This window comes from Leopardus geoffroyi, chromosome A2, assembly GCF_018350155.1.
Source record: "Leopardus geoffroyi isolate Oge1 chromosome A2, O.geoffroyi_Oge1_pat1.0, whole genome shotgun sequence".
Lineage (NCBI taxonomy): Eukaryota > Metazoa > Chordata > Mammalia > Carnivora > Felidae > Leopardus > Leopardus geoffroyi.
This window is the reverse complement of record NC_059331.1, coordinates 123,314,692-123,327,279: the sequence shown is the minus strand read 5'-3', so window position 1 is coordinate 123,327,279 and position 12,588 is coordinate 123,314,692. Positions and strand designations below refer to the sequence as shown.

The 12,588-nt window shown below is 39.4% G+C and overlaps 1 protein-coding gene across 7 annotated transcripts in view; it reads left to right on the top strand.

Moving 5' to 3' along the window:
* PDE1C (phosphodiesterase 1C) overlaps window positions 1-12,588 on the top strand; it is a 524,818-nt gene that overhangs the window by 494,010 nt on the left and 18,220 nt on the right. The window contains exon 19 of one of the 7 annotated variants that reach the window (XM_045495247.1): window positions 4,283-4,343. The exons of the other annotated variants lie outside the window; for them this stretch is intronic. Coding sequence (XP_045351203.1) covers window positions 4,283-4,296 — 14 coding nt within the window. The 3' untranslated portion in view covers window positions 4,297-4,343. The remainder of the gene's footprint in view (window positions 1-4,282; window positions 4,344-12,588) is intronic. 7 annotated transcript variants of the gene reach the window in all.

Below are 12,588 nucleotides of genomic sequence, written 5' to 3'. Positions count from 1 at the left end.
GCTTGGAGCCTGCTTAAGATTCTCTCTCTCTCTCTCTCTCTCTCTCTCTCTCTCTCACACCCTCTGCCCCTCCCCCATTTTTCTCTAATAAAGTAAAGTAAAATAAAATACCATGTTTAAGGATACTCAAAAAGCCAAACAGAGGGATAATAATCCTTGAAAACAATAAAATAAAATTGTGCAGAAAAAAAAATAAGAACAGAGATATGCAAAAGAAGCAATTCAGAATCTGAAATTTTAAAAAGCCAACAAATTTATAGCCACTGGAATTTAAAAAGAGAAAGAAAAACTCAATGTGCAACACAGATGAAAAGAGAATTAGTGTTGGAAGTCATTCCTTAGGACCGGATACCAAACACAGTTTAGAGAGGGAACCATATCAAAAGTGAAAGAACATGAACTGTAAAACTTTTAGAAGGAGATATAGGGATAAACCCTTATGACCTTGGATTAGGCAGTGGTTTCTTACATATGACACCTAAAACCCAAAGAAAAAAATAGATAATATAGCTTCATTCCAACCAAAGACTTTTGTGCTTCAAGGGACACTATTAAGAAAGTGGGAAGGAAATCCATAGAATGGAAGAACATATTTGAAAATCATATATCTGATAAGGGTCCAGTATCCAGAATATATGAAGAATTTTTACAACTCAACAATAAGAAGATAAATAACCCAATTAATCAGAGGACAGAGGATTTAAAGAAGCATTTTTTCAAAAAAGATATACAGATGAACATGAAAAGACGCTCACCAGCATGAGTCATTAGAGAAATGCAGATCAAAACCACAGTGAGATCCGACTCTACATGGACAAAAATTGCGACAATAATACCAAGCATTGATGACGATGTGGAGAAATTACCAGCCTTCTACATCGCTGGTGGGAATGTAAAATGGTGCAGCCACTTTGGAAAACGGCTTGGTAGTTTCTCAAAAAGTTCAATATACAGTGACCATATGACACAGCAATTTCCACACCTAGGTGTATTCCCAAGAGAACTGAAAAGCTATGTGTACACAAAAACTTGTTCACAAATATTCATAGCATTATTATTTATAATAGCTAAAAGTGTAGAGAAACTGTTCATGAAGTGATGAGTACATGAAACAAATGTTGGGCTGCCTGGGTGGCTCAGTTGATTAAGTGTCCAACTTTGGCTCAGGTCATGATCTCACAGTTTGTGGGTTTGAGCCCCGTGTCAGGCTCTGTGCTGACATCTCAGAGCCTGGAGCCTGCTTCGGATCCTGTGTCTCCCTCTCTCTCTGCCCCTCCCCTGCTTGCCCTCAAAAATAAATAAACATTAAAAAAATAAAAAAAAACAAATGTGCTATATCCATATAATAGATTATTATTGGGCCATACTAAAATATTGAAGTATTGATACATTCTACAACATGGATGAACCTTAGAAACATTTTGCTAAGTGAAAGAAAGAAGTGAAATTGCTAGTAGATGCCAGAAGACAAAAGGCTACACATTATATGATTCTGTTTGTGTGAAATATCCAGAATAGGCTTATCTGTAGAAAGAGAAAGGAGATTAGGGATTGCTAGAAACTTGGGGAGAGAGAAAAATGGGGAGTGAATTCTCATGAATATGGGATTTCTTTTAGTAGTGATGGAAATGTTTTGGAATTAGATGCTGATGATGACTGCACAGCCTTGTGAATATGCTAACTGAACTATATACTTTGAATGATGAATTTTATGGTATATGAATTATATCTCAATAAAAAATGAAAGAGCATGGAAGATAGTTAAATGGTTTGAGAGATTCAACGTAGGTGGAAAATGCACCTCAGTTGCCATACCTAAATAAAACCAAATGCATATCTAAAAATATTGTGTGAGATTGCCCAAAATTGCCTCAAGAATAGAAAATCTTAAATGCCATGAAAAGCTGGTTATATTCAAGGAGGCTGCAAGCATTTTGCCTATAATAAAATGACAACCAACTAGCAGCAAAATTTGCATTCATAATAGTAGATGCCAGAGGACAATGAAAATGTATCTACCATGTGTTGTGGGAAAATAAACCAATATACTATAGCTAAAATAGCTCAATTATTAGTTATGAGTGAAGGCAAAATAAAAACATTTTCAGATATAGAGTGACATGATTTATCAGTCACAGTCTTTATTAAAAGAATGATTAAGGGGTATACTTCAATAAGAAGAAAAACAAACCCAAAGCAGGTGTGAGATACAAGAATAAATGGTGTATGCACAGGTAAATAAAACATATTGGTAAATTTGAGTAACTAGTGACCCTAAAAATAATGTCCAATTTTTGTATTAAAATGAGAAACAGAATCTATGGATGAAAGGAGGTTTGTTCAGTAGAAAGCTAAGGACTGCTAATACCTATTTTGTCTTTGGGCAGAACTTTGTAATTTTGTAACTTTTCAACACAAAGTATCATTAGTAAAATAGTGGAGATATAGCCTATAACATCTAAATTGGGAACTGAACAATAACAAAAAAGGGGAATATAAAAATGTATCAACTTAATAGAAGGCAGAAGAAAAGGAAGCAAGGAATAAAAAATGATTACAAAATTAGATAGTAGAATCAAATTCAAAACAAAACCAAAATTAGGTAGTAGAATCAAGTCCAAAAATATCAGTAATAACAATAATTGCAAATGGTTTAAGAGATTATCTGATTAGATAAGGAAAACAAAATCCAGCTCTATCCTGCTTTTAAGCGCACACCTTTAAAAAGACCCACAGAAAGTTTGATAACGTATGACAAAAGAAAGTTATCCATTTTAATATTCATATAGTAGTCCATTATATAAATGAGCCACAAGATATTTAATTATTCTCCTATTGATGGTTTTTTTTTCCATTTTTTGCTGTTACAAACAATGCTTAACATAATATTGAACAAGAAAAGCAAGTTGCAACAAGATATATACCATCTGATACAATTTATATTATCTTTTAAAACAAGCTAAAATATTAGATATTTAATAAATGCACACAAATTCAATAATTGAGTGAACATATGCAGAGGGCTAATGAATACCCAATTCTATATGATGCTTTTTGCATGTGGCGGGGGGTTGGGGGAGAGAAGTATCATGGAACAGTGTGCTAGGTACTTCAACCCTATTTGTGATATTTAATCTCTTTAAATAAATTTTTGAACCGAGGCGCCTGGGTGGCTCAGTCTGTTAAGTGTCTGACTCTTGATTTCGGCCCAGGTCATGATCTCATCGTTCGGTAGATCAAGCCCCACATTGGGCTCTGTGTTGGCAGAACAGAGCCTGCTTGGGATTCTATCTCTCCCCCTCTTTCTGCCCATTGCCCTCACTCTCTCTCTCTCTCTCTCTCTCTCTCTCAAAATAAATAAATAAACTTTAAAAAGTAAATACATTTTTGAACTGATATGCAAAATGTTAACATTTGATTAAATTGTATTGAGACTACATGGAAATTTGATACCTTTATCTATACTTTTCTGTCTGCTCAAAGTATTACATATTAAAGAATTTAAATGAAAATCTATGGTTGTCTTCCAAGACTGTTTTGTTTGGTTTCATCCATGTAAAACTTGATTTTAGATATATTGCAGAGAAATTTGATGTTTTCTCTTTCTAACATACTGGGGGAGATACGAGGATTCAGATATGAAGAAAGTTCTGCTGGTACCATGCTTCAATCCAGAAGCCACCAGAGAACAACTCATTAAGGAACTGCTTGTGTGGTTTCCAAAGTTATCAAAGGAGTCCTCCTAAAACTCCAGCACCGGGAAACTCTTCTGGGGACATCGCCTTGATTCTTGGCACATCTATCGCAAAGTGACTCCTATGTCATAAAGTAATAGCACCTGCAGCCGATTTTTTTCTAGAGCCAACTTCCACTGTGCCCCATGGGGTTTGTGAACCCAGTCAAGCTCCACGGTGGGCTGTAAATGATGGAGAGCTGAGGAGATGTTGGCTCTCACTGGAGGAGTGGCCCGGAGCTTCACCACTACTTACAGTCATGACTGCTGATGATGGAGATTAGTCAGTGACTTACTTCTGAGCAGATTCCCCAGGGCGCCTCAGTCCCATCACTTTCCTGAAGTGGTCCCTAGATGGAAAGGTACAGTCCTGTCACCGTTTGCTGATGCAGACAGCTGATTGCTTCTTTGTGCGTGCAGCTGCTGGCATGCACAGTAGTGTTGGCAATAGACGCAGCTCAGCTTCTAATCTCTGTGTCTGACGTAGAAAGAGCGTGTGTGTTGAGATGCCAGCTGGCTTGCAGTGACATTGTCTGTGTCCTATTCTAGGGGACTACGGATAAAACGTCCATCCGGAGGATTCCTCAGAAGAGACCTGACCAGCTCTGAGGTCTGAAGACATTTTAGGAAGTTTATGCTTTTTTTTTTTTTTTTTTTTTTTTTTTAACCAGGATGAAACATTATGTGTATTATAAGTTATCGAGTGATGAACTTCAAAAAATAACTTCTGATCTCCCTAACACAGGTTTTTAACAATAAATACTTTGGTATGTATTGCACATCTATTAAATATCAGGGACAATGTTAGATTCTTAACATGTATTACCTCACTTGATCCTGGTAATGTTATCTCCATTTCACAAATCAGGAAACTGAGGCATAATTGGATAAGTAGCTTGCTCAAAGTTAGCAGGCAGCGAGGCAAGACAAGCCTATGCTTTTTGCTTGAGTTTCATTGCTAGTGGGTAAAGACAGACGTCAAATAGTCCACACTGTAACCGCCGTTTTTGCACACTTGTGCTCTGTCTGGGGATTAGGTCAATTACCCAGCTATGAGTGTGGAGGGACCCTGCCCTGTCTTTTGAGTGAAGATTCCAGTGAGTGCTCTTTTGTCATTCTTTTATGTTGAGTTCAGTTTGAGGGATGGAAGTTGTCATTCTTACAATGGTGTAGATCAAAGCTCACATGTTATATTTTGATTGAGTACTTGAGAGCTCCAGACCCCTGGTTAAATTTAGCTTTGTAGTCTTCTCCAGGCATAGGTCCTTGTTGGTATGAACAAAGGGCAGAGTTACTGACTGAGCCTTACACTTCCCATTTCATATGTGCATGTGGAAAACCATACACATTGATGGGGAAAAAAAAAAAAAAACTCAGAAAAAATACTTGGCTTTTCTCCAAAATATTTTTCTCCTTTAAAACAGCATGGCTCACATACATTGGGCCTGCTGGGGCCAACAAAATGAAAACAAATAACTAAATTGAAGGTGATCCCTCCTTGAGGGAGGACTTCCTTATTTTTTTTATTAATTGAAATAATACTTTTATTAAATGAAACCATTAATCATTAAATCCTCAGGTTGCAGTACATTTAATAACCGGCCATTGTTTGAATAAGAAGAGAGCTTGTCTTCAGGCCTTACTTAACTGCTCCTCCTCTTTTAGCTCTTTGTTAGAGGGAGAGGGGTTTGAAAACCATGCCTCAGTGCCTCTCCATACTCTAGTGTAGAAATGAGCTGAGGTTGTAGCATTTGTGTAAAGCAAACATGTTCGGGCTTCAGACTTGACACTTCAGGATGAAGGAACTTGCTGACACCCTTCTTGGAACAAATATGGGCAGCAAATCTAGACATCAAGACATTGCTGAAGCAAGCGGGACCTATCAGGGTCTGTAGATTCCCATCACCTTTGCCAGCTGATGTGTTTTCTAAATGATTCACTTATTCTTTAGTAAATGCGAGATTTATGAAAGTTACTGAGTGTGATGCAGAGTAGCTTACTCATTTGTTAAATATTTCTTAGCACCAACTGTTACCAGTTCTGTGATTAGGTTCTGGGGACGCAAGAGTGCATAACACCTTGTCCCTGTCCCCATGAGGTTTGTAGCCAGGATTAATGATCTGCAGGATAAAGCATAAAGAAGCATCTAAAAGACCAGGGCATCAGTGGTTTAAGAATGGCTTCCAATGAAGGTGACTTGAAGAATTATTATGCCTCAGCATAATAAATGCGGAGTCTTAAGAATCAAAAGTGCCCTTGTGATTTTCCTAATTACATCAAGATGAGAAATCAGTGACTGAAACTTCTTCCATCATGGTTGGTTGTCTAAACCACACTTCCCATCCCAGCCAGGATTTCCAGCACCCCTTCACACTCATGGTTAGGTGTTGCCCAAAGTGATTGCACAAACATCCATATCTGTACATTGTATAAGTAATTTAGAATGTGGGCTAGATGCTTTTGCTTTGGTTAGAATGGCACTTAGTTTCAGCAAAGTGGTTCCCTCAGGTAGCTGATATAGATTTCCATATATACGTATATATATATATATATATATATATATATATATATATATACACACACATGCACTTTTTAAATTTTTTTTTTCAACGTTTATTTATTTTTGGGACAGAGAGAGACAGAGCATGAACGGGGGAGGGGCAGAGAGAGAGGGAGACACAGAATCGGAAACAGGCTCCAGGCTCTGAGCCATCAGCCCAGAGCCTGACGCGGGGCTCAAACTCACGGACCGCGAGATCGTGACCTGGCTGAAGTCGGACGCTTAACCGACTGCGCCACCCAGGCGCCCCAACACATGCACTTTTTAGATAATTAGTCTTTTTTGAATCAGAATGGTGTGTTCTCTGCCAAATGTTCATAAATAAATTAAATTAATCTCTTCATTGTTTGATAAGGTCTTTGATGTAGTAGCATCTAGTTGTATGGGGAATTATATGACTTTTCTACACTATCATAAGAAATCCATCAGGGAGGGCACCGTGAAAAGGCCCTCAGTGATGACCATTCATCCCCTATGCTCTGTAATAATAATGGTAGCCACATATCAAATATATACAACATACTGGGAGTCTTCAAGCTTACAAAGTACTGTATATACGTTCTCATTTACATCCCCATTAAAATCCTTATGGCACCATGCAAGGTAGTTACTATTCTTCCCATTTTACAGAAAAGCAGAAAATAAAACAAAAAAATACCTGAGTCCCAGAATAGTTCATCTCCTTAGAATCTTACAGCTAGTAATAGCTTACCCCAGTTAGGTGCTGTCCCAAACCCATGCTTCTCTTGTAATACCACACCACCTCCCTCCGAAGTAGGTTTTCAAGGGTTCAATTCTTATCACAGATTTTAGCAGATGGCCAAGGGTTGGAAACTCCTGCATGCAATGACCAGATCCTGCCAGCTGCCCCAGATATTCCTTAATACCTAAGTATAAACTGACTTATTCTCAAAACGAACTTGGCACCTAAGCCAGTGTTTCTCAACCTGGCTACACGTTAGAATCACTGGACGTAACAAACATCCTGATGTTTGGGCTCCAACTTAAAATAATAGATCGTTTCAGAGACTTTTGAGAGTAGAGCTTGGGCATCAGTAAATTTTAAAGCTCTCCAGGCAATCTGATGTGCAGCCAGGGTGGAGAACCGCAGGTGGAAGCAAACAACTTCAAGTTGGATGCAGGGCAACAAAACCAGGCGAGTTATCTTTTCTCTATGGACATACATTCCTCTGGGGACCTGAAAATGCTGGTTGGGTCATCATTCGATGCTAGGTAGTGGTTTGGCTCATGCAGTGTCACCTCAGCTCCTTCTGGATAGCTTCTCAGAGGCAGGCTTCCTGTTTCTGTGATCTTTACTCTGTGAGGTGAAAACAGGGAACCAGTGGGTTTTAGCATTCTCAGTTTCTTGAGGTAAAGTCCTTGGAGAGCCAGAGTCTTAAAATGTAGGTAATGGGTTTCATTATCTTAGTTTTAGTATAAAACACACCTTGAGGAGTTTTAGAGTAGATCATCACCTTAGACAACACTACATCTAATGTGGGGCACTGAAGCCATGTGCCCGAGTCATACGGGGTGGAGACAGAACTGAATCTGGCCCCTTCCAAGGATGAGGGCAGCTGCGATAATGGGTGTGCAAACACTGAATAGTACAGAAGACGGAGACCATGCTACTGGGTCTCCTTAAGCAGCCAAGCCTTGAGTGTGTAAAAGGTTGTTTTATTTTGCTTTCATTTTTTAAAACATCTCATGGGAAGCCTAGATAATGAACAAAAACCAAGCCTGTTTTACTGCTGAAGCCAGTTAATATCTTCCACTTGCCCTTTAAGGAAAAGACCACCTTTGAAAGCCAGTCCAGCCGAACTGCTAGAGTTTTAAAGGGTGTGTTTCTGCCTTGGGAATAGGAAGAATCCTGCTTGATTCAGCCCTTCATGGAGCTGATGCTAACATAGAGAAGAGTCTTTTGGCTGATTTTATGTTTTCTCCTGAGCTCACCTTCAAAATGCAACCGAGTCATGCCAAATTAGTTGATATGGCTGACTTGATCAGAATCAGACATAAACCAGGTTTGGAATTCCAGATAATCTGAAAAGATGCCCCGAAAAGAAGATAGAAAGTGTCCAGAGAGAATACAAATCCAGAGGCATAAACTAACATCAGGCAGATTATCTCAAAAGGGCAGATTATCTCAAACTGAGCAACACTATAACTATCAGCCCAAGATCAGTCCTACAGGGAATGGCAGTGCCCACCCTGGAAGTCTTCTTGGCATTCTGTGTGTTCAGGGTTTTAGTCCCACTTTATCCACCAGGAGTTACCCTTGGACATGATCACTATCACTACAATGATAACAATAAAGAACTGAAGGCATTTTTTATTGCAGACGCCATAGTAAGTCCTTTATATGCCCAGTCTGGCTGAGTCCTCCCAGAAGCCCTGTGAAGTAGGCAACTGTTACACTTGGGCTGGAGAGGAGAAATGTGGAACTTACTTGGAGTTTACAGGAAAAGTGACTTGCCCAAGAAAAAAAACAGGAGTGGTAGAGGCAGGCTTTAAAATTAATCTCTGCCTGGCAAGCTCTCACTCTTATCTTATTCTTCAGTCAGACATCAGGAATGTCCTCTTTGCTCTTATTCTTTGGTTTTCCAAGTGTTAGATTTATTTAGAAAATAATGGCTAATCTCAGGGTTGGTTCTTCTTGGTGTGGGTCTTCTTAGAGTTCTCAAATGATAGCATCACAAAGTTGCTTTCTCCGACAACAACAAAAATACCTTTTCATTTCTCAGAGCTTTTGTCTTCATGGTAGACCCAACAGAAGAACAAAATGTAGTGGACAGGAGAGAGAGAGAGAGAGAGAGAGAGAGAGAGAGAGAGAGACAAAGCATAATTCTGAAGGCCACAAGCAACCTTAATAGGTGCATAAAAGACTTCTCCCTAGCAAGGCAGGATGTTATGATCAAAATATAGCAGCAACATTGACTAGCTCTCTACAGTTTACAGAACACTTCCAGTGTGCAAAATATTATTACTATTGTTTCTTTTGTGAAGATAAGGAAGGAGACATTTGGAGAGACCAAAACAGTAGTTCTCAAACTCTGGCACAGTGGAATTATCTGAAGAGCTTTAAAAACTCCTGAAGTCTCAGACTAACCCCCCATAGATTCTACTTTAATTGATCTGGGGTATGAGCTGAGCATTTGGATGTTTTAAATCTCCCACGGTGGTTCTCATATGCAGCCAGGGTGAGAACCACCTGGAGCTCAACCTAGCTTGATTGCTCATCGATAGGGGCTGAGACTTTTGGAATTCCTGTTAACGTTCCAACCTGGCATAAGTGAAGGAAGAGACAAAAGCAGTTATTTAAGAGATCTGTTAGCTAAGACCTTTATATAATTCCTTCCCAAGTTATCACCACAAATTATATTAAGTGGGGGATGATTGGCTTTTGCTTTTGGGGAAGTGTAACTATAGCTGCTAACAAGGTATTCAAGAATCCCATATATTATACAGATGATATACTCAAATATTGATAGTGTAAATGAGATACAATTTTGACTCTTTCAACTTATTATGGTAGTTACTAAAACTAACTCTGAACTTTGGCCCAAGGTTATCTTAAATATTGGACTAAGGCTCTGAAGCTGAGCTGCTTGAAGGTGAATCCAGAATCCAGGCTCCCTGCATGCCATGTTGTGTAGGCTTTGGCAAGTTGCTTAAGTTCTCTAAGCTCCAGTTTTCTCACCCAAAAAGAGGGTGGTAACAGTGCTTGCTTCATAGGGTTGTAGAGTAGATTAAAGGCTAATTCTCGTTAAATTCTTAGCATCGTGCCTAGTACACAATATATGTCAGATATTATAACTATTTTACTGTGGTGAAGCCTGAAATGAAAATCACAAGCTCACGTTCTTTTATCATTCCGTCTTCAGTGGAGCTGATGTTAGCATTCTAATCCCTTGCAATTCAAAACTTGTGAAGGATTTTTGTAATTTTCATAAGGACTTTCCATCAGCTTTCAGGCAGATACCACAAGTAGACACTGATTTTAGAAATGGAATGTATGGAAGTGGGATTTTTATTCTTCACGTAAACCAATATTCCAGAGGCAGCAAGTGATTTTTTTATCTTGTTAGTTTAGTGTATGTGGGATGTGTGTGTGTGCGTGTGTGTGTGTGTGTGTGTGTGTGTGTGAATGCAGATAGAAAAGGTGTATAATGGAAATATTTTTTTCCAAAGGTCTTATCGTGGCATTCTCTTTGAAAGAGCAGAAAATACATGTATAACACTTCTTATTTTTAAAAGGTGCTAATATTAGGGTGCCTGGGTGGCTCAGTTGGTTGGGCGTCCAACTCTTGGTCTTGGCTCAGATCATGATCTCGTGGTTCCTGGGATTGAGCTCCAAGTCAGGCTCTGTGCTGGCGGCATGGAGCCTGCTTGGGATTCTCTCTCTCTCCCTCTCTCTCTGCTGCTCCCTGACTCATGCTCTCTCTCTCTCTCTCTTTCAAATAAACATCAAAAAAATAAAAAGGTGCTAATAATTAGAATTCATTCAGAAGCTAAGAATAGACCAAGTTGCTGCCATCACAGGTAGTGCTCTGCAACAGAGATTCAATGTTAGTGGTTCCAGAAGATCACAGTCAAGTCATAGTGGATCAGAAGAACAGAGACGGATTCTCACACAAATTGTTATTTAGCTTGAGATTAGGCAGGACCAACATCAGGTGAGGACTAGTGACAGTTCTCTCTGACCTGCTCTCAGTGCAGAACAACAAGGTGTCCTGAGGTAGGGATTCATCATAGCATATGATATGATGCCCTAAGGTAATGGATTAGCCCAGTTTTTCTGAAAGTGTTTTCTGCTGAACACTCTGTGAGAGGACCCTATAAAGGGAGTTCCTTAGGCTAAAAAGAAACAGAGGAAAGCTACATGCTATTGGCTGCTTTTAAGGATTCATTAATGCATAGCCCTATTATTTAGGTGTCTGAGAAGATGGGGTACCATGAAGATGGTAATTTACCTTTAACCCAGTTAAATTTGACAAGGATCCTCCCCATCCCCTAACAGTACCTATTACATTCGCAACTTTCTTGAAGGATACTTTGAGAAACCATAGTCTAATATGACCTTAAAGAGCTTTAAAAAAATTTTTTTAACATTTATTTATTTTTGAGAGACAGAGAGAGACAGACCATGAGCAGGGGAGGGGTGGAGAGAGAGGGAGACAGACTCTGAAGCAGGCTCCAGGCTCTGTGATCTTAAAGAGCTTTAAAAGCCCTCTTTCACATTGCAATGCCTGAATCTAACTAACAACCGCATGATTTTGACGTAGGACTAAGTCTGAATCTCTTTTCTGAAAACTAGTTCTATAGACTCTTCTCCCACACCACAAGAAAAGTAGCCACCAAGCAAAATGGTCTTGATAGAGACAGAGACAGAGACAGAGAGGGTGTAACGGAGAGGTTGGTGGTGGCTGAGGAAGGGGAGAAGATCATAGACAACGGGAGAACCCTGGTGTTGATGAGAAAGATAAGATGTAAACAGATGAGGATTAAAACCCCTCAAAGAGCATTGCTTTCATGAAAAACAAATATTGTGCATAACTGTGAAATAAAGGAGGTGATGGATCAACTTTTGTCATGCACTTTTCTTTTCCTAAGCACCTTTGAAAGTAATATAGATAATGACTTTCCCAAGTTCAGGCTCAGTGCAGAAATGTGACTTTGTCAAATCTTCATTAGCTAATTAGATCATTTCCTCCAAGTAAATTGCTCTAAGAGATGAGAGCCGACTTTGTAAATATGTCCCCAAGAGAAAATAGGTCCAACTTGCTGATAATCAAGCATATGGAGGGGAGGGGATTCTGTTCCCAGTTTGGTTCTTCTCTACCCTGGTGGAAGGAGAGGTGGATTTTAACACTATGGATTGGGTTCAGCTGTGGGATGTGTGCAGTCATTGAAAGTGGAAGGATCAGATCCTCTTCCAGTATCTCCAGAATAGCCAGGAGACGAATGAAAGAGCCCTGGAGACCAGGCGAGCATCCCAGAACAAAAGTCTCCATTAAATTCAAGATGGTGCCCTTATCCCTAGCTCTGCTGTTTTGCTCTGTCATCAAATCATGTTTCCCTGCAGAGTGGAGAGGCAATCAATGCATACAAAACAGCACTATATGAATTTTTCTTTTTTCCAACATTTTGAGTAAAGGTGACAGCAGGCATATAAGTATTTCCACAGTCTTGGTGGGGAGCCGATCTCTATCAGCGGGTTCAACTCTATTTGCAGCGACTCCAGTGGCAAGGGGAGTTTTTGTTCAGACAAAAAGAATTCCAGCAAACGGTAAAT